The following is a 22,205-nucleotide window of genomic DNA, read 5'->3' as shown; positions in this document are numbered from 1 at the left end:
ACTGCTGTTGAGTTAGTATGAGTTTAGACGTGAGAAATCCTACTCACTCTCATTCATGCAGGAGCTGTAGAGAGTTTTTGCCTTCTTGAAGGCATCACGGTCCTGATCACTCTCAGTCTCAAAAACTCCTGTGAGAAGATAACCGACAGCATTGCAAAGATTGACCTAATTTTATTCATTGATTTTATCTAACACAGCAAGTTGATGATAACACCGTCTAATCCTGCATACAAGACAGTAGCTGACCATGGGTCACTTTTATCACAAAATGGCTGACCCTGAGGTTACTATGGAAACATGTTGCCGACTGACCTTTAAAGGCCCATTGACTTTCCTGTGTTTTATATATATTTCCACACTATGAGGTTATGATCATGCCGTTTTGGTGTAAGAACTGTTTGAAAAGACCACCTGAAATTTCAGCCTGTCTTGGTGAGTTTTGGCCTTCCATGGTGACATCCCCATGCGGTAAATTTGTTAGTAGACCAATAAGAAAGATAGTTTCAAACCCCTCTGCCAATAACACCTCAATTTTCAGTTTTCCCCTCCCCACTCAGACCACTCCTGGCAAAATTATTTCTTGAGATATCGCCTTTTGCTATTTTTGTTTATTTTTGACCATTTTAATTGAAAACAATCACAGTAAGATACTTCAGTGTTACCCAGAAATGATTTGACATTGAGATAAAAAAAAATAAAAAAAATGACTGCATTGGACCTTTAAGCACGATCTCCAGCTTGTCTCTGAGGATGTCGAAGACGCTGTGGCGGGAGCTGGTCTCTGGGATGACATGGCGCTCCAGCCAGCCCCCACAGGCATACTGGTAGAAGTTCTGACAAGCCTCTACCGTTGCATCCATGTTCTGCAGAAGACGAGCAGCTGTGGGGCCACAGTCAGATGAGGAGTCAAGAGAGGGGAATATGGGATTACATAGCAGTTAAGGGAAACTTGTGATGCAGTTATCTGTGATGTTGATGTAATATTGAGTGATGAGTTTGTTTTGGGAGGAAGAACAACCCCGTATGAAGGCAGAATGCTCACCTGCAGTAACACACTCAGGAGTTGTGCAAACATTGCTGGGGGCAGAATGATACTGCTGCCCTGAAAACATGACACAGTGAATGGATATAAGAGGAACTTTTAATAGAAAACAACTATCGTCATTCCTGGCAAAGAGTATGAATTTATTAACAGCGGCATTAAGGACCATTTGGATTTCTCTGTCAATCATGGCTTGATACTGTCTGTCTGTCTGGTCTCTCTGTGTCACGACTTCTGCCGAAGTCGGTTCCTCTCCTTTTTCGGGCGGTGTTCGGCGGTCGACGTCACCTGTCTTCTAGCCATCGCCGATCCATTTGTCATGTTCCATTTGTTTTGTCTTGTTTTCACACTCACCTGGTTTCAATTCCCTAATTACATGTTGTATATTTTCCCTCTGTTTCCCACATGTCCATGTTGGGAATTGTTTATTTTGTAAGTACGTGTTCTATGTGTTACTGGTGCGCTACTGGTTTTGTAGCCATGTGTTTGTTGTTTTGCATGCAGTTAGTTTTATATATTAAACTGCTCCAGCTATTCACCACGTTCTGCTCTCCTGCGTTTGACTTCCCTGCCAACAGTTACGCACCCCTTACACTCTGAAATGGCTGTGTCAGCGATGACTATTCTCTCACTTTTGTCAGAGGGAATTACAAGGGGAACATCCTCTGGCCAGTTTACGTCATAGCGTATCCTATAACATGGATATAATCACATATTTCAACTCAAGTGTCAAGACTCACCCTCGGTGACTGAGCTCCTTGACACACCAGATCTATTAGATTGCTCTGCATTGGAGAGAAAATAAACATGGAAAATGCTTGATTAGAGCACTTACTGTTTACAATAGGCTGGAATGCTTTGCCCACCTCAATATTGGACATTTTATTCTGATTAGAAAATTGGTTGCCTATTTATCCCTCAATATATTTTACAAAACACTCTGGGATAGTTGTCACAAGATGCTCATAAAGTTTTTCAGATACTGCTTGGCTTTGTGCTTTCCAAATAGACAAATCATAACATGAAAACCTGATGAATATCACAGTAAGATGTGAGTGTAATTAGTGGAGGTCAAATTCTATTTGTATTTCTACTGCCCAATGACCATTGCCCAACTATAGCCAAACCATATGACCTCCACAATTTGACATACCCGTTAAAATGTAAATGGCATTACTATTAGTGGAGAAAATCAGAGGGTCACAGACCAATTCTGGACATTAAGCACTTTACTTTACAAATGGAATGGCATTTAGCAATTGATTAGGGGAATAGTCCTCGGTCGTTGGGTTGAGCCTACCTCTCAAAGCCGAAGTGTAGAGGACTATCAGTCCAGCTAGGGCACAGCTGACCAGCAACAACAGCACAGATAGCCCGATCTCCACAACAGTCCAACGGCGCTTCACTGGTTTGGTTGATTTTTCCATGATATCCATTTGGCTTTCGGATTTTCCCATTCTCACCTCTCCGGGCTCTCTGGGAAATGAGTGTGCAGAGTGAAGGGACGGGGCACAGGCAGAGAGCCTGCGTACCCGTTTGTGAGTGGGCTGTGTCAAGTGATGCAGTGCTATGCCAGTCGTTTAAGTGACCTAGACCGAGTGAGAGAAAACATAGTTGAACCTTCAACTTATCCCTTCGTAGGAAAGTGTGTCTCCTTTCTATGCTAAAGCTTATTTATAGTCTAATAGCATAATGAATCACACCCTTCCATTTGGGCCTACTGCACACCTGGAAATAAATTATTGTAGTGTCTGATGTGACCATGGTGTTCCCTTGACTGCTTCTGTGATATTACCCAGACACAGCTGACAACAATGCACAGAACAAATTATGAGCTCAGCTTTGCCACTTTGCTATTTTGAGAAAATTCTTAGTTTGGGACATAATATTTGCTCATTTGACTTTGGATACGTTTTTAGCCTTACAAGTGGTCATATTAGGCTTAATGTTAGATATAACGTGGGTTTCTTCACCCACTCATATCTTAAAGCATTTTGAATGAAATTATGCATTTGTGCTTTTAGCACAAAAAAAATGTGTAGGCCTAACTCAATAGGGTTAATGTGGCTCTTCATAATTCTACAGCTGGCCGTACACCTCCTGCACAATATTTCCTACTCATCATAATGTTTTATCTGAACACAATATAGCAAATGAGCATTTCTGGGGAACAAATCCCAATGACTCATACCTTTCAGCATCACTTTGCATCTTTTCACTCATCAACACCTGTTCCTCCTCCAATACCAGCCTGTTGCACACGCTCTCTAGCTGCTCTTCTATTAGGAGTGACAGGAGGCAGGGCTCTAAATCAGAGGTTCATGCCGCGGTGCCCCATTAGCTTCTCCTGATGAATACTCATGGGCACGTCTGTCACGGCTGTTGGAGGTTGGTGGAGCTGCAGGTCTTTACTGCCCGTCTCGAATGTATTCGCAAAAGCTGTCTGTCTCAATGTCAGTGCTACATATCTCTGTAGTCAACAAGACCAGGTTGCTGTAGTAGGCCTATATCCATGCCAAAAATCTGCTTTCGCCCCTCAGATAGACAATACAATTAATTCCTTATTTTGATAATTAGATTTTGCATATTTGATATCTAATAGTGATATGATTGCACTGTCATCTTCAGTTTTCTTACAAAGGGTTGTGGTCATTTATGTATTAAATTCTGTTGATATATGCTGAGCAAAAATATAAACGCAACATGCAACAATTTCATTGATTTTTCTGCGTTACAGTTCATATGAGTAAATCCGTCAATTTAAATAAATTCATTAGGCCCTAATTTATGGATATCACATGACTGGGAATACAGATATGCATCTGTTGGTCACAGATACCTTCAAAAAATGGGCCTCGCACTGAGCCTCAGGATCTCGTCACAGTATTTTTGAGCATTCAAATTTCCATCGATAAAAAGCAATTGTGTTTGTTGTCCGTAGCTTATGCCTGCCTGCCCATACCATAACCCTACCGCCACCATGCGGCACTCTGTTCACAACTTTGAGATCAGCAAATTGCTAGCCCACACGATGCCAAACATGTTCTGCGGTTGTGAAGATGGTCAGGACGACTGGACATACTGTCAAATTCTCAAAAACAACATGGGAGGCGGCTTATGGTAGAGAAATTAACATTAAATTATCTGGCAACAGCTCTGGTGGGCATTCCAATTGCACACCCCCTCAAAACTTTAGACATCTGTGGCATTGTGTTGTGAGACAAAACTACACATTTTATAGTGGCCTTTTATTGTCCCCAGCACAAGATGCACCTGTGTACTCAAAGCATGCGCGGACCAACTGTCAAGTGTCTTCACTGACATTTTCAACCTCTCCCTGACCGAGTCTGTAATACCTACGTGTTTCAAGCAGACCACCATAGTCCCTGTGCCCAAGGAAGCAAAGGTAACCTGACTAAATGATTACCGCCCCGTGGCACTCACATCAGTACTTTGAAAGGCTGGTCATGGCTCACATCAACAGCATCCTCCCAGATATCCTAGCCCCACTCCAATTCACATACCACCCCAAACAGATCCACAGATGACGCAATCTCAATCACATTCCAAACTGCCCTTTCTCAAATAGACAAAAGGAACACCTATGTGAGAATGCTGTTCATTGACTACAGCTCAGCGTTCAACACCATAGTGCCCTCAAATCTCATCAATAAGCTAAGGACTCTAGGACTTAACACCTCCCTCTGCAACTGGATCCTGGACTTCCTGACTGGCCGCCCCCAGGTGGTTAGAGTAGGCAACAACACGTCTGCCATGCTGATCCTTAAACTTCTTATGGCTGCAATCCCGTTAACGGGATGATATGACAACAGCCAGTGAAAGTGCAGGGCGCCAAATTCAAAACAACAGAAATCTAATCATTAAAATTCCTCAAACATACATGTATCTTATACCGTTTTAATGGTAATATTGTTGTTAATCCCACCACAGTGTACAATTTCAAATAGGCTTTTACAGCGAAAGCACCACAAACGATTATGTTAGGTCACCACCAAGCCACAGAAAAACACAGAGTTTTTCAAAAAGCACAAATAGAGATAGAATTAATCACTAACCTTTGATTATCTTCATCAGATGACACTCATAGGACTTAATGTTACACAATACATGTATGTTTTGTTTGATTAAGTTCATATTTATCAAAATATGAGTTTACATTGGCGCGTTACATTCACTAGTTCCAAAAACATCCAGTGATTTTGCATAGCCACATCATTCAACAGAAATACTCATCATAAATGTCAATGATAATACAAGTTATACACATGGAATTATAGATATACCTCTCCTTAATGCAACCGCTGTGTCTGATTTCAAAAACCTTTACGGAATAAGCAAACCATGCAATAAATAGCCAGAATAGCCGCCATGTTGGCGTCAACATAAACAAGAAATTACATGATAAATATTCCCTTACCTTTGATGATCTTCATCAGAAAGCACTCCAGGAATCCCAGGTCCACAATAAATGTTTGTTTTGTTCGATAATGTCCGTTATTTATGTCCAAATACCTTCTTTTATTAGCGCGTTTGGTATACATATCCAAACGCTCATTCTGGTCAGCGTTACATTGGACAAAAATTTCAAAAAGTTATATTACAGGTCGAAGAAACATTTCAAACTAAGTACAGAATCAATCATTAGGATGTTTTTAACATATAGCTTCAATAAAGTTCCAACCGGAGTATTCCTTTGTGTCTTGATGAGCAATGGAACGCAAGTGGATACCATGAGGAATGCGTGTGATCAGAAAATGGCTGACTGCCAGTCACCTGATAGATTCTGCTCTCATTCAGTACCACAACACAGTAGAAGTCTCATTCAAATTTCTATAGATGGTTGACATCTAGTGGAACCCCTAGGAAGTGCAACATCATTAATATCTCATTGGGAACTGTGGTGAATACATACCAAGCTCAGATTTCTCACTTCCTGTTTTGATTTCTCTTCAGGATTTTGCCTGCCATATGAGTTCTGTTATACTCACAGACATCATTCAAACAGTTTTAGAAACTTTAGAGTGTTTTCTATGCAATATTACTAATAATATGCATATATTAGCAACTGAGACTGAGGAGCAGGCCGTTTACTTTGGGCAACTTATTCATCCAAGCTACTCAATACTGCCCCCCAGCCATAAGAAGTTAACACTGGGGCCCCTCAGGGGTGTGTACTTAGTCCCCTCCTGTATTCCTTGTTCACCCACGGCTGCGTGGCCAAACTCGACTCCAACACCATCATTAAGTTTGCTGACGACACAACAGTGTTAGCAGGCCTGATCACCGACAACTATGAGACGGCCTATAGGGAGGAGGTCAGAGAACTGGCAGTGTGGTGCCAGGACAACAACCTCTCCCTCAATGTGAGCAAGACAAAGGAGCTAATCGTGGACTACAGGAAAACAGGCCCCCATTAACATCGACGGGCTGTAGTGGAACGGGTCGAGAGTTTCAAGTTCCTTGGTGTCCACATCACCAACGAACTATCATGGTCCAAACATACCAAGACAGTTATGAAGAGGGCACGATAAAACCTTTTCCCCCTCAGGAGACTGAAAAGATTTGGCATGGGTCCCCGGATCCTCAAAAGGTTCTACAGCTGCACCATCGAGAGCATCCTGACCGGTTGCATCACCGCCTGGTATTGCAACTGCTCTGCATCTGACCGTAGGGCACTACAGAGGGTAGTGCGAACAGCCCAGTACATCACTGGGGCCAAGCTTCCTGCCTTCCAGGACCTATATAATAGGCAGTGTCAGAGGAAAGCCCATAAAATTGTCACAGACTGCAGTCACCCAAGTTATAGACTGTTTTCACTGCTACCGCACGTCAAGCGATACCGGAGCGCCAAGTCTAGGACCAAACGGCTCCTCAGCAGCTTCTATCCCCAAGCCATGAGACTGCTGAACAATTAATAAAATCGCCACAGGACAATTTACATTGACCCCACCCCCCCCCCCCCCCCTCTCTTTTGTACAATGCTGCTACTCACTGTTTATTATCTATGCATAGTCACTTCACCCCCACCTACATGTACAAATGACCTCAACTAACCTGTACCCCCGCACACTGACTCGGTACCCGTGCCACCTGTATTTAGCCTCGTTATTGTTATTATTATTGTGTTACTTTTTATTTTAGTCTACTTGGTAAATATTTTCTTAACTCTTCTTGAACTGCACTGTTGGTTAAGGGCTTGTAAGTAAGCGTTTCACGGTAAGGTCTACACTTGATGTATTCAGCTCTTGTGACAAATAAAGTTTGGTGGGATTTGATTTGATTTGTAACTATCATGCTGTTTAATCAGCTTCTTGATATGCCACACCTGTCAGGTGGATGGGTTATCTTGGCAAAGGAGAAATGCTCACTAACAGAAATGTAAAGAAATCTAAGTGTTTTGTGCATATAGAACATTTCTGGGATCTTTTATTGCAGCTCATGAAACATGGGACCAACACTTTACATGTTGCGTTTATATTTTTGTTCAGTGTAGGTTGTACCCTCAAATGTCTTGGGGGAATAGATGAGATTTAGTAACCTTTAAAGGTGTATTTGTGAATTAGAGCAATGATGCAATGTTATGGTGCATAACTAGACATCAAAATGAAACCTTTGGGTGGAAAATGTCATGGATTTAGACTTTCTTTGCTCTAAGCACCTTTTCTCGTTAGATGGGATTACATGTTTGGTGACTGGCACCACAGCCACGTCTCTAAACTTCTCAACTCGGTGCCAGGGATTAGTGCCTGTGTCAGGTCAACAGAATGAACTTACTCAATGTTTCTGAACTCTGAGCCTATGTTTTGTTTATACACTACATGACCAAAAATATGTGGACTCCTGCTCGTGGAACATCTCATTCCAAAATCATGGTCATTAACATGGGGTTGGTCCCCCATTTGCTGATATAACAGCCTACACTCTTCTGGGAAGGCTTTCAACTAGATGTTGGAACATTGCTGGAGGGACTTGCTTCCATTCAGCCACAAGAGCATTAGTGAGGTCGGACACTGATGTTGGGCAATATGGCCTGGCTCGCAGTCGACGTTCCCCCTGAAAGAGGAAAGGGCCTTCCCCAAACTGTTGCCACAAAGTTGGAAGCACAGAATCGTCTAGAATGTCATTGTATGCTGTAGCGTTAAGATTTCCCTTCATTGGAACTAAAGGGCCTAACCTGAATCATGAAAAACAGCCCCAGACCATTATTCCTCCTACACCAAACGTTACAGTTAGCACGATGCATTCGGGTAGTTAGCGTTCTCCTGGTTCTCCTGGTGAAGCGTGATTCAACACTCTAGAAAACGCATTTCCACTGCTCAAGAGTCCAATGGCAGCGAGCTTTACACCACTCCAGCCAACGCTTGGCATTGCGCATGGTGATCTTAGGCTTGTGCTCCAGCTGTTCGGCCATGGAAACCCATTTCATGAAGCTCCCGACAAACAGTTCTCGTACTGATGTTACTTCCAGAAGCAGTTTGGAACTCGGTAGTGAGTGTTGCAACCGAGGGCAGACAATTTTTACGCACTACCCGCTTCAGCACTGTAAGCTTGTGTGGCCTACCACTTCACGGCTGAGCTGTTGTTGCTCCTAGACTTTTCCACTCCCCAATAACAGCACTTAAAATTGAACGGGGCAGCTCTAGCAGGGCAGAAATTTGATGAACTGACTTGTTGGAAAGGTGGCATCCTATGACGGTGCCACGTTGAAAGTCACTGAGCTCTTCAGTAAGGCCATTCTACTGCCAATGTTTGTTTATGGAAATTGCATGGCTTGTGTGCTCGATTTTATACACCTGTCAGCAACGGGTGTGGCTGAAATAGCCAAATCCACTAATTTTAAGGGGTGTTCATATACCTTTGTATATATAGTGTATCTATATAGTGACAAAGAAAATGTAATGTTTTTTGTTATTGTTCTCTAGTTTGTTAAGACATTTCAGGTGGCTTTGGGGGTATTTTTAGGATGCACACATGTAGTATTCATGCTCAAAACAATCCATAAAGTAGGCAGCATGCATGATACAGTATTCATGTAGCACAGATAGATAGAAAAGTGTTATCTGACTGGTAGCAAAATTAGTATACATTTTTACATTAAATAAAATGACCAGCAAAGATCATACAAATGAGTTTCAATCCTATGAAAACTTGAAACTATAGCATCTCTAAATGTATATCTGTTTATGTACCAGTCGTGGTTAAATGTGTGCTAAGGTATGTAGCAAGGGAATGCCTGTGAGGCAGTGCTCCTTACCTGGATCTAGACGGTAGAACTCCCTGAGACGTCTCTCACAGCAAGCTGTTTTCCCAAACACCCCTACTGAGCTGTCACCCAGAGCTGGTGTGTGAAGAAATGACGCTGTGGCGCTGGATGCTTGAGAGATACTATCTGGTCCAGTTTGCAGCTCAGGGAGGGAGTGAGAGAGAGAAAGAGTGAGAGAGAGAAAGAGTGAGAGAGAGAGAGAAAAATATGGAGAAAGAAAGAGAGAGGGAGCGAGGGAGAGGTAGAGAGCATCTCTTACAAAAATACATTATTAAAATAAAAGAAAAAAATATTTCCTTGCAGTATTTTGTTTTGCTGTCAATATTTTTGGGTTTATGTTTTGCTTTCAATATAATTTTTTTTTTTTTGCAATACTAAGAATTCTGTTTTCTACTTCAGAAGCGTTGCTTGATATTAATGGCACAAAATTATCTCACTCACTAGAGGATTGCACCATATAATAACACTATTACTCTATTGAAAGTGTTTAAAGCAACAGTCCTTAATTGAAAATGAACAAAGTTAACTCCCTGCCAGAGTTTCCGTAAAAAGCTGAGGGATGAGGCTGGAGGAATGCAACCACTCTCAAATCCATAGACTGCGCTATGGCTAAACCGTGGTTGTTTAAATGTACTTTGCTTACAAACATTGGGGTAAAAGAAGCTTATATGTGGGGTTCTGATGGGCGACAACAGTTGAAGTAAACTCATGAGGCATTTATGTTATATTCTTCAAGAATCAATGGGTACGTAATCATTCATTTAAGTCCAAAAATGTATGTAAAAACGAAGGATTGCCCCTTTAACAGGCAGTGTCCTTCATACAGCAGAACTAGACGACCTACAGGGAGGAGGTGAGGGCCCTCGGAGTGTGGTGTCAGGAAAATAACCCCACACTCAACGTCAACAAAACTAAGGAGATGATTGTGGACTTCAGGAAACAGCAGAGGGAACACCCCCCTATCCACATCGATGGAACAGTAGTGGAGAGGGTAGCAAGTTTCAAGTTCCTCGGCATACACATCACAGACAAACTGAATTGGTCCACTCACACAGACAGCATCGTGAAGAAGGCGCAGCAGCGCCTCTTCAACCTCAGGAGGCTGAAGAAATGCTTGCCTACGGAGCTGTGAGGGGAACGGCACCTCAGTACCTCCAGGCTCTGATCAGGCCCTACACCCAAACAAGGGCACTGCGTTCATCCACCTCTGGCCTGCTCGCCTCCCTACCACTGAGGAAGTACAGTTCCCGCTCAGCCCAGTCAAAACTGTTCGCTGCTCTGGCCCCCCAATGGTGGAACAAACTCCCTCACGACGCCAGGACAGCGGAGTCAATCACCACCTTCCGGAGACACCTGAAACCCCACCTCTTTAAGGAATACCTAGGATAGGATAAAGTAATCCTTCTCACCCCCCTTAAAAGATTTAGATGCACTATTGTAAAGTGGCTGCTCCACTGGATGTCATAAGGTGAATGCACCAATTTGTAAGTCGCTCTGGATAAGAGCGTCTGCTAAATGACTTAAATGTAAATGTAAATGTAAACTACACGGAGTACACCAAACATTAGGAACACCTTTCTGATATTTGAGTTGCCCTCAGAACAGCCTCAATTAATCAAGGCATGGACTCTTCAAAGTGATGAAAGCGTTCCATTGGGATGCGGGCCCATGTTGACTCCAATGCTTCCCTCAGTTGTGTCAAGTTGGCTGGATGTCCTTTGGGTGGTGGACCATTCTTGATACACACAGGAATCTATTGAACGGGAAAAACCCAGCAGCGTTGCAGTTCACACACACAAGTTGGTGCACCTGGTACCTACTACCATACCCCATTCAAAGGCACATGAATGTTTTGTCTTGCCCATTCACAATCCATGTCTCAAATTATCTCAAGGCTAAGAAATCCTTCTTTAACCTGTCTCCTCTCCTTCATCTACACAGATTGAAGTGGATTTAACAAGTGACATCAATAAGGGATCATAGCTTTCACCTGGATTCACCTGGTCAGTCCATGCCATGGAAAGAGCAGGTGTTCTTAATTTTTTTGTACACTCAGTGTATGTCGCCATTTGAGCGTAATCCATTAAAACCTTCTATAGTCTAAGCCGGGGGAGGGAGGTTTCTACTAAGCTAATATATGGAATTATTTTAAGAATAACAGTTTCATAGATGGAAAAATACATAGTAAAAAAATTCAAACAAAATGAAGTTTGTTTTGAATTCTGTCCGATATCTGAGAGATATAAGAAAGATCAGGATATTTATACATATTTCTTACACATATTTAACCCCTTTGTTTAGGCACTGAACTACATCCATATGTACTTCCCTTGTTTTGTAGCTTAAACTGATTGGACGCTACAGATGTTTTCGTGGGTTTCAGGGTTGTCTTATGGTCTGACAAACACCGCTGTAGCTTTTTTATAGGGGCTGATAAAATGTTCAATAGGGGAAAACAAATCTGATTTTTTTTTAATGGTAATGACAAGGTATAGAAGCTTTTTTAAACCTTGAATACAATCTCGAATACAAGTTTGCGTGCAGGAACATTTCTGCAACAATAGGATGATCAAATTAACATACGGCATCTGTATTCTCCACAAATGTAAAAAGGTGGTGTTATAATGTGAACTCTAAATTGATACATGTGAAAATATGGTTTCAGGTGTGAAATTTAAGCTCAACATGTGAAAAAGTGATTTTCATATGTAAAACTGCAACTTTGACGTATTTATTTTGTACGGGACGTAAGAGAGAGTTGAAGGGAGAGGAGGGGTAGAGGTAGAGATGGTAGAAGGCTGCCAGTGAGATAGTGACAGTGATAATAAGAAATCATGAGGAAAAGAAGACTTTTGTTATGGAGGGAGAGAGAGTGGCGAGAGAGAGGCAGAGGAGGGTAGAGGAGGATCGCAGTAGGCATCAGTTTCCTCAGTGTTTCATTTTCTTACAAAAGTTTCTATTGAAGGATCCCGCCCAGCTGCTGAGTGAATCAGTGAAAAGGACAAAGGGACTCTGAGAGAGGGGAAGCTGGCTGGAAGAGCAACTGGAGAAAAGCATGGGCTTACAGGAATCTGTGGAGGGAGTGTATGGAATGTAATATTGACTCTTTAGTGTCCCAGGCCGTATGAGCAGTTTAAAACAATGCTCTCCAGCCCAAGGGAGGGCACTGCTGCTTGGGGGAAGTTAGTTAGCTGCTGCCTGGTCCCGCTGTTCGCTGAGACATGACCCTGCCCTGGTGTCAGATTGAAATGGCATGGCGCCCAGGCTCATTATCAGGCTGATTAAACCACAATAAGGATCTGATATTAGATAGAGAGTGGGAACCACTTTGGCCAGCTAACATCCGTTTCTCTGTCCATCTGTCCATGACGGTTTGGTGTTGCTGATAAAACAAGTTATGAAAACAGATCATGTTGAGAACAGTGTATAAATTTAGCAGTGGACAATCTTTATCACGCAAACTAGAACTAGAGGTTCATTACCAGATGAAAGGCCAAAATAGATTTTTCATACGTACTGTGGCAATCAAGGAAATACAGACTGGATATGGCTGGGGGAACCCGTTATTATGCTTAATTCTATGTAAAAATATGTTTTATGTTTTTGCATATCTTAAGCATACCTCTTGAGCTGTCTGTATCCTTGTGACTGATGGTAATATTTCAAGAAACTACATATGCTTCTCTGCATCTGCTGAAATCTGGGTAAAAGATTGAAAGGAATGTTAGTCTTATTCAGTACATTTAGTAATGGCTTGCTTTTCTAAAGGCTACCAACCTTGTCAGCATGCCAGCTAAGATAGTTAGACAAGCTAGCTTCTCTAACTTGATTGATATCCTGAAATGGCTTATTGGTCACTAGTTATGAGGCTGGGAGATTGGGAACCTATCTGGGCTAGCTAAAACCAACTTTATAAAATTGCTAGGTGGCTAGTAGTGTTACAAAGAAACAACAACAAAATAGGACAGGACAAATCTGAGAGGGCACGTGCCCCTCTTCTCCCTATGGGCATGACACCTCTGATGCAACAGACAGACCAGAGGAACAAAATATATGGGATATCACTAATATTTCCATTCCATTCCATTAGAAATGGGTCCTTGTGCCAAATATTCCATCGTTAGGCACCGAGCCTGGGAAATCAAGACTTGCAAATGAGCTCATAATTCTGGAATCATTTAGTTGGAGGGAATGTGTTCCTATAACTCAGAAATCATTCAACATAACCATCGATAGCTACATGAATAAATAAACTCAAACTCTCGGATGGATGATAAAATATGCTCTGTGTGCATTCGAGAATGTATTGGAAGATGTTAGTTTCTTTTCGCTGAGATTTTGTCAACGCTCTTGGTTTCAGGTTAAGGGGGAAAGAAGGGGCCAGGAGTTGCAGGAGTTGTGCCCCGTGTAAGCATCCCCATTTCCTGACTTCATAAGTACATACAGTAACTCAGTTAAACAATACAGTGTACATTTGTGTCACTGCTAATTTAATAGGGAGGACCATTGACAGCTGGTGATGGACAGTAGTTCCAGGTATAATGTCTGGCTGTTTGGCACGCCCACAACACATTTGAATAGTTCATTGAAACTAAGTGTTCATGGAGTCGTGGCCTTTGTTTTTCAGTAGCCAACTTGCAGCTTCTTGATATGTACTATATTATATATTGGTAGTTGTTTTAGGGTTTACCAGACATGGCTTGTCATGCTCATTATTCCTTGTATGGCTGATTGTCTGATGTTCTCTGTCCTCCACCTGTATATGGAGCAGAGACTGCTCCCAGTGCTTGGCAAAAGCGTGTCTCATTGCAGGAGTTCAAATTCAATCATTATAGATGTATTTGCTCTGTAAAGTGTATAAGGCAGTGTATGTTTGTGCTCGCTCAGGCCAAAAGTTAATACTTCCCTGTCTCGATTATTAGAAGATTTGAAAAACTAGCTTTGAAAGCTTTTTAATTAGGCTATTGGGAATGAACTCAACTCGTGCTTTTGCATGAGTTTGTTAAATTCTCAATTCTCAAATGGGGACAGTTCTCTGTGGGGGAAAAGGAAATATAGGGTCACCTGGGTGATAGTATTAATTACAGTTGTTGTTTTTACCAAGAACATACTGGACATTTATGTGCCTCTTTATTATAACAAATGAAAATGATTCATTTTTTTTCAAATGTCCTCCATTCTGCACATGTATTATAACTGTTATTTTCATCAAGGTCTCTTCCTATTATAATAACATGGTAACAAAAATGCATGTATTTTTTTATTGAATATTCCATTTCATTTCCTGGAATTGTTTTGTTTCTTGCTGGAACACATATTTCCTAAGCCTATTGTGGCAGACCAGGGGGTTTGGTCAAGACGTTTACACAGATCGGACACGGACAGAATTGTATTAGCTCGGTTTCAAGGGTGTTTACTTAAATAATAAACAAAAAGGAAATAATAGGCCTCCTTCAGGAGGTCTCCTCCAGGATACTGTCTTCTGGGCTCCGGGATCTTGCTGTATCCTGTTGGGAACAAAACCGAGCTCCCTCTGTTATCTCTGGTACTGAGCACGACTATACAGGAGTAAACTCTCTTCTCCAGTCCCCACTCCCGTGTGCTGCCCTTCTGGCAGCTTTATGAGACTCGTCCAGGTGGTGAGCAATCAGCCCCTTGATTACTCACAAACCACAATAAGCCCCAATTAGTCCTGGCCGGAGAGCCCGTCGAGACCTGGCACGTCCGTCTGTCACCAGGCCTTGACGAGTCTCCCCCTGGTGGCTAACCTGAGGGGGCTGTCGTCAGTGTGACGTATGTCTCCATTCTCGATAGGGCATCCGTATTCCCATGCTTCGCCCCTGACCTGTGCAAAACAGAAAAAGAGAAGCGTTGAAGAACCACCTGGTGACATGACTGTTTGTGTCCCTGGTCTGGATGGCCAGGGGAGCATGGTCTGTGACCAGGGTGAAGTGGGTGCCCAACAGGTAATACTTGAAAGTGTCTAGCGCCCACTTCACCGCTAGACACTCTTTCTCGACAATCAAGTTTTGTTTTTCTCTGGGTATCAGCATTCGGCTTATGTACATGCTGGTTTGCTCCTCCCCATCATGTACCTGGGACAGGACGTCCCTAGTACCGTGTCACATGCGTCCGTCTGGACCAACATTGGTACCTGGAAATCGGGCGTTACGAGAATCAGATGGGAGCATAGTGCTTCCTTCAGGCACCTAAATGCCGCTTCGGTCTCACCTGTCCATTTCACTGTTTTCGGGAGGGGAACCCTGGATAGATCGGTAAAGGGGGAGGCTATTGCCGAAAAGTTGGGGATAAACCGGCTGTAGTTCCTGCCAGTTCCAGGAAGGACTTGACCTGTGTCTTGGTGCATGGAACGGGCCAGTCACATACCGTGTGGGCTTTCCTCTCTTTCCGTTCCCCCATCCGATCAAATACCCCAGGTACTCCACCTCCTCGAACACTAACTTGCATTTCTTGGGATTCGCTGTCAACCCGGCTTGCCTGAGCGTGTCAGATACTCTTCCCAACATTGGCTGTGGATGATGATATAATCCACATAGGTCGCTGTGTACTGTTGATGGGGTCTTAAGACTCAGTCCGTCAGATATGGGAACGTGGGCGGGCTCCGTGGAGACCGAATGGGAGCACCCGGTACTTATAATAGCCATCTGGTGTCTTCTCCCGGGAGGATGCTGCCAACGATACCTGTCAATATCCTTTGGTCAGGTTGAGGGTGCTGATGTACCGGGCCTTTCCCAATTGGTCGATGAGCTTGTCCATCCTCGGCATGGGGTAGGTGTCGAACAAAGAGATGTCGTTCACACCATAGAAGTCATAACAGAAGCACATGCTACCGTCCTGGTTTGGGCACCAACATGATGGGGCTGCACCAGGCGCTGTGGGACTCTTCGATGACGCCCATCCTCAGCATAGCCTCCACTTCCTGTTTCACAGCCTTCCTTCGGGCCTTGGGATCCAATATGGCCTCTTTTGTACATGGTGTTCAATGAGGGTCATGTGGCCTGGCTTCTCAGAGAACACCGCAGTGTTCCGATTGACGAGCTACCAGAGCGTTTGCTTCTGGGCCATGTCAAGGTCCTCATTGCTCAGTACCACCACTGGTACCTTTGGCATCCTAGGTCCCAACCATAACACGGCCAAGGCTGTCCTCTCGTGCCACCTCTTCAATAGGTTCACATGGTAAATCTGTGGTAAATCTGTGGTTTCTGTCTCCCCGGCTGCAATACGTGGTGATTGATGGGTGCGACTCAAAACGCAGAAATAAAAATATAATTCATGCCTTACCTTTGACGAGCTTCTTTTGTTGGCACTCCAATATGTCCCATAAACATCACAAATGGTCCTTTTGTTCGATTAATTCTGTCGATATATATCCAAAATGTCAATTTATTTGGTGCGTTGGATCCAGAAAAACACTGGTTCCAACTTGCGCAACGTGACTACAGAATATCTCAAAAGTTACCTGTAAACTTTGCCAAAACATTTCAAACTACTTTTGTAATAAAACTTTAGGTATTTTTTAACGTAAATAATCAATCAAATTGAAGACGGGATGATCTGTGTTCAATACAGGAGGAAAACAAACTGTAGCTAGCGTTCTGGTCATGCGCCTCTATCTAACAGTACACTTGAAGTTACCCTCGTTCAAGATGGCCGTACTTCTTCATTAGACAAAGGAAAAACCTCACCAATTTCTAAAGAATGGTGACATCCAGTGGAAGTGGTAGGAACTGCAAGAAGGTCCCTTAGAAATCTGGATTCCCAATAAAAACCCATTGAAAAGAGAGTGACCTAAAAAAAAAGAGAAACTGAATGGTTTGTCCTCGGGGTTTCGCATGCTAAATAAGTTCTGTTATACTCACAGCCATGATTTTAAAAGTTTTAGAAACTTCAGAGTGTTTTCTATCCAAATCTACTAATGCATATCTTATCTTCTGGGGATGAGTAGCAGGCAGTTTAATTTGGGCATGCATTTCATCCGGACGTGAAAATACTGCCTCCTGTCACCAAGAAGTTAAGACCAGCACCTTGTCTCCCAGCTGGATTTCTCAGAGCTGGGTTCCCTGATTGTAGACCTGGGCCTTCTCCATATGTTCCCTTACCACTGGCCATTTGGCTGTCATCCGCTCCCTCATCATCTCCACGTGTTCTACCACGCTGCGTAAGGGGGTTGGTTGTGCTTCCCACACCTCCATGGCGAGGTCCAGTAGTACGCGTGGCCTCCTCCCGTAGAGCAGTTTGAAAGGGGAAAACCCGGTGGATGACTGGGCACTCCTCGGACCGAGAACATAAGGTGGGGTAGTAACTGGTCCCAGTTCTTCCTGTCCTGCTCGTGGACTTTCCGCAGCATTTGTTTGAGCGTTTAATTGAACCACTCGATGAGCCCATCGGTCTGCGGGTGAAAGACGGATGTCCGGATCTGCTTGATCTGTAGGAGAGCACACAAATCTTTCATTAGTCGGGACATAAACTCGGTACATTGGTCGGTCAAGATCTTGTTCGGGATGCCCACCAGGCTAAAGACGTGGAACAGCTCCTGGGTGATTCCCTTGGAGAAAGCCGCCCATAGGGGAATGGCCTCAGGATACCGGGCGAAATAATCTACTATTACCAGGATGTACCATTGTCCTCGTTCCATTTTTACCAGGGGTCCTACTATATCCATGGCGATGCAATTCAAAGGGCACCCCGATGATCGGTAGGGGTACAAGTGGGTTTCGGAAGTGTGCTTTAGGGGCAGTGATTTGACACTCTGGGCAGCTGCCACGGCCCTCCTCATCCCGGGCAAGTGGAACTGGTTAGTGAGCCATTCCCGGATCTTCTACATTGCAAGGTGCACCCCCAACAGATGGGTGTGGGCCAGCTGAAGAACGGTTTCCATATACCGTTGGGGCAGCGACAGTACCTCTCGAAGTTCCCTCTGTTGGCGTCACACCTGATACAAAATGTTATTATTGATTTGGAAATGGGGGTCTCGCAGTCAACCCCGGAAGTAGCTGGCTATCCACCACTATCACTTGGGCTGCAGCGGCTTTCAAGTTTGGATCCTCCCACTGAACTGTCCCCTCAGTTGGCCCATAGCGGGCATCTTGGCTAGTCCCTCAAAATCAATGAGGGGGAGGTTGGACTCCTCCTCTAGTTGTTCACCAGGGGGGTCTGGTTCCGGCGCCCCCTCAGACTCTGACTCTGGACCCGTAGATATGGGTTAGTCAACCGCTTGCTTCCGGGCCGCGCAGGTGACAGGTCGTACTCGCTCTCGTCTACCGTCAGCTCTCTGTCCATTTTCCTCATGCCTCCACAGTGCCATGAACAGTGGACAATCAGGTCCCATGAGGAGGGGTATTGGCAACTCCGGTATGGCAACACCATCATCTGGCAGCTCCCTTGTGGTGTCACAATGTTGGCCTGTACGGTCGGATACTGCTCGGTGTCACTGTGGACACAGGAAACGGACATCTCCCCACCGCGTTTGGTCCCCTGGGTCAGCAGGCTCATGGCGATGAGCGTAACCACATTCTCGGAGTCCAATAAAGCTTCAGTGTCATGTTTGTCAACTTTCATCAGGACCATGGGTGCCGGTGTTTTGTGGTGGCCCAACAAGAGGTGATGTAGTTCACAGTGTGACCCATCTCGCCTCCGGGGCTCGCTGATGGCACCGACTCCTCTCGAGCCGGGCAATTCCATGCAAGGTGCAACACTCAAAACACCTCCTTTGGTCTCCATCTACCAGGGGTCATCGGCTACGGGTCGGCTCTCCCCCAGCCGTCTTTCTGCGGCCCTTTGGCCCCGCTGACAGTTGGTTCGGGGTATACGGCAGGGGGGTTGCCTTCCGTTCCCTCAGACGGGTCCACGAATCGGCCCGGCTCCCCTTCAGCAGGGCCTCTATGTTGTGATGTGTCTCCACTGCTTCCAGGAGGTCCTCCAAGGTCTGGGGCGCACGAAGACTCGCTGTCCTCGTCATGTTGTGGGGTAACTCCCGTAAGAAGCTATGATGGAGAGGTTGGATATGTCAGTTACATTTACATTTACATTTAAGTCATTTAGCAGGCGCTCTTACCCAGAGCGACTTACAAATTGGTGCATTCACCTTATGACATCCAGTGGAGCAGCCAGGAGCCATGCCTTGGTGATGTGCAGTAGGTCGCTTATCTGGTCGCTTATCTTCGAGTCTCCCCCTGGTGGCTAACCTGAGGTACTCCACACTATGAAAATGGTTGTAGTTAGCAGTTGCAGATTTCCCATTGTCTGCGATTTATTAATACATCCCTGCAGAATTCTAAAGGATTATTGCTCTCTGAATGTCCCCAGCTAACACACCATATATGAGTTTATCATTGCATAACTTTAGAATAAGCATTGTTTTAGATGTGAATCCCATTTAGTCATGCTGTCACTAAGATACCATCCCACATCAAAGAAAATTCCTTCAATCCAATGGCTTTTCAAACACTGTCTCTGTAGGTCGGGTCTGGGTTTGTTAGCTTTCCCTACAGACTGGCTGTTAGGTTCGTAGTAGGCTGTAGATTAATGAGCTGATGTTCCCTCCTGATGTTCTGGCTCTGCTGTGACTAACCACAATGTTCTCCCTGTACAGATTTACTGCCTGGTTGTCTAACGCTTCCTATTTTTATTTATCCATTTTTTATTGAACCTTTATTTAACAAGGCAAGTCAGATAAGAACAAATTCTTATTTACAATAACGGCCTACCAAAAGGCAAAAGGCATCCTGCGAGGACAGGGGCTGGGATTAAAAATAGATTCATTAATTATAAATGTAGGACAAAACACACATCACGACAAGAGAGACAACACAACACTACATAAAGAGCGACCTAAGACAACAACATAGCAAGGCAGCAACACATGACAACACAGCATGGTAGCAACATGACATGATAACAACATGGTAGCAACACAACATGGTAGCAGCACAAAACATGTTACAAATATTATTGGGCACAGACAACAACACAAAGGGCAAGAAGGTAGAGACAACAATACATCACGCAAAGCAGCCACAACTGTCAGTAAGAGTGTCCATGGTTGAGTCTTTAAATGAAGAGATTGAGATAAAACTGTCCAGCATGAGTGTTTGTTGCAGCTTGTTCCAGACGTTAACTGCAGTGAACTGAAAAGACGAGCGACCCAGGGATGTGTGTGCTTTCGGGACCTTTAACAGAATGTGACTGGCAGAACGGGTGTTGTATGTGGAGGATGAGGGCTGCAGTAGATATCTCAGATAGGGGGGAGTGAGGCCTAAGAGGGTTTTATAAATAAGCATCAACCAGTGGGTCTTGTGATGGTTATACAGAGATTACTAGTTTACAGAGGAGTATAGAGTGCAGTGATGTGTCCTATAAGGAGCATTGAAAAAAGCGATGAAACAAGATAGTAACTAACTAATTGGATACCACGAAATTGGGGAGAAAAGGGGGTCAAATTTAAAATAAAAAAATTAGAATAAAAATGGCAGCACAACATTGTTCCTTGTTGTTCCTTGTGTAGAATCAAGGAAACCAATGGTGACATCATTGAGGACCTTTAAGGTTGCGGTGAGATACCCGTAACCGGTGCGGAAACCAGATTGCATACCAGAGAGAATACTATAGACATCAAGAAAGCCAGTCAGTTGATTATTGACAAGTTTTTTGATAAACAGGGCAAAATAGAAATAGGCCTATAACAATTAGGATCAGCTTGATAAAGAACAAACCGTGGCTGCCTTCCAAGCAATGGGAACCTCCCCAGAAACGAAAGACCGGGGGCAGCAATCTTAAAGTAGAAAGGGTCTGAACCATCTGACCCAGATGTTTTTTTGGGGGTCAAGTTTCAGGAGCTGTCATGGATCCCTCTGGAACTTTCAGTTTGTCAGTTTGTTATATCTGGAGTACTTCTCATGTCCTATTCGGTGTCCTGTGTGAATTTAAGTGTGCTCTCTCTAATTCTCTCTTTCTCTCTTTCTTTCTCTCTCTCGGAGGACCTGAGCCCTAGGACCATGCCTCAGGACTACCTGACATCAAATCAAATCAAATCCAATTTTATTTGTCACATACACATGGTTAGCAGATGTTAATGCGAGTGTAGCGAAATGCTTGTGCTTCTAGTTCCGACAATGCAGTGATAACCAACAAGTAATCTAACTAACAATTCCAAAACTACTGTCTTATACACAGTGTAAGGGGATAAGGAATATGTACATAAGGATATATGAATGAGTGATGGTACAGAGCAGCATACAGTAGATGGTATCGAGTACAGTATATACATATGAGATGAGTATGTAGACAAAGTAAACAAAGTGGCATAGTTAAAGTGGCTAGTGACATAAGAATGCAGTCGATGATCTAGAGTACAGTATATACATATGCATATGAGATGAATAATGTAGGGTAAGTAACATTATATAAGGTAGCATTGTTTAAAGTGGCTAGTGATATATTTACATCATTTCCCATCAATTCCCATTATTAAAGTGGCTGGAGTTGGGTCAGTGTCAATGACAGTGTGTTGGCAGCAGCCACTCAATGTTAGTGGTGGCTGTTTAACAGTCTGATGGCCTTGAGATAGAAGCTGTTTTTCAGTCTCTCGGTCCCAGCTTTGATGCACCTGTACTGACCTCGCCTTCTGGATGATAGCGGGGTGAACAGGCAGTGGTTCGGGTGGTTGATGTCCTTGATGATCTTTATGGCCTTCCTGTAACATCGGGTGGTGTAGGTGTCCTGGATGGCAGGTAGTTTGCCCCGGTGATGCGTTGTGCAGACCTCACTACCCTCTGGAGAGCCTTACGGTTGAGGGCGGAGCAGTTGCCGTACCAGGCGGTGATACAGCCCGCCAGGATGCTCTCGATTGTGCATCTGTAG

The 22,205-nt window shown here is 43.9% G+C and overlaps 1 protein-coding gene across 2 annotated transcripts in view; it reads right to left on the bottom strand.

The window, feature by feature from the left end:
- Positions 1–9,429, bottom strand: part of LOC115136762 (membrane metallo-endopeptidase-like 1) — a 44,209-nt gene extending 34,780 nt beyond the window's left edge. The window contains exons 1-6 of one of the 2 annotated variants that reach the window (XM_029672524.2): positions 9,318–9,429; positions 2,343–2,566; positions 1,783–1,827; positions 1,043–1,102; positions 719–880; positions 48–128 (exon numbers count right to left, since the gene is read on the bottom strand). In XM_029672524.2, the coding sequence (XP_029528384.1) occupies positions 48–128; positions 719–880; positions 1,043–1,102; positions 1,783–1,827; positions 2,343–2,499 (505 nt within the window). In that variant the 5' untranslated portion in view covers positions 2,500–2,566; positions 9,318–9,429. The remainder of the gene's footprint in view (positions 1–47; positions 129–718; positions 881–1,042; positions 1,103–1,782; positions 1,828–2,342; positions 2,567–9,317) is intronic. The other variant, XM_029672541.2, reaches the window with a different exon arrangement.
- Between the last annotated feature and the right edge of the window lie 12,776 nt (positions 9,430–22,205).

This window comes from Oncorhynchus nerka, linkage group LG2, assembly GCF_034236695.1.
Source record: "Oncorhynchus nerka isolate Pitt River linkage group LG2, Oner_Uvic_2.0, whole genome shotgun sequence".
Classification (NCBI taxonomy): domain Eukaryota; kingdom Metazoa; phylum Chordata; class Actinopteri; order Salmoniformes; family Salmonidae; genus Oncorhynchus; species Oncorhynchus nerka.
The sequence above is the reverse complement of the archived record's forward strand: the minus strand, read 5'-3'. Positions and strand labels throughout refer to the sequence as shown.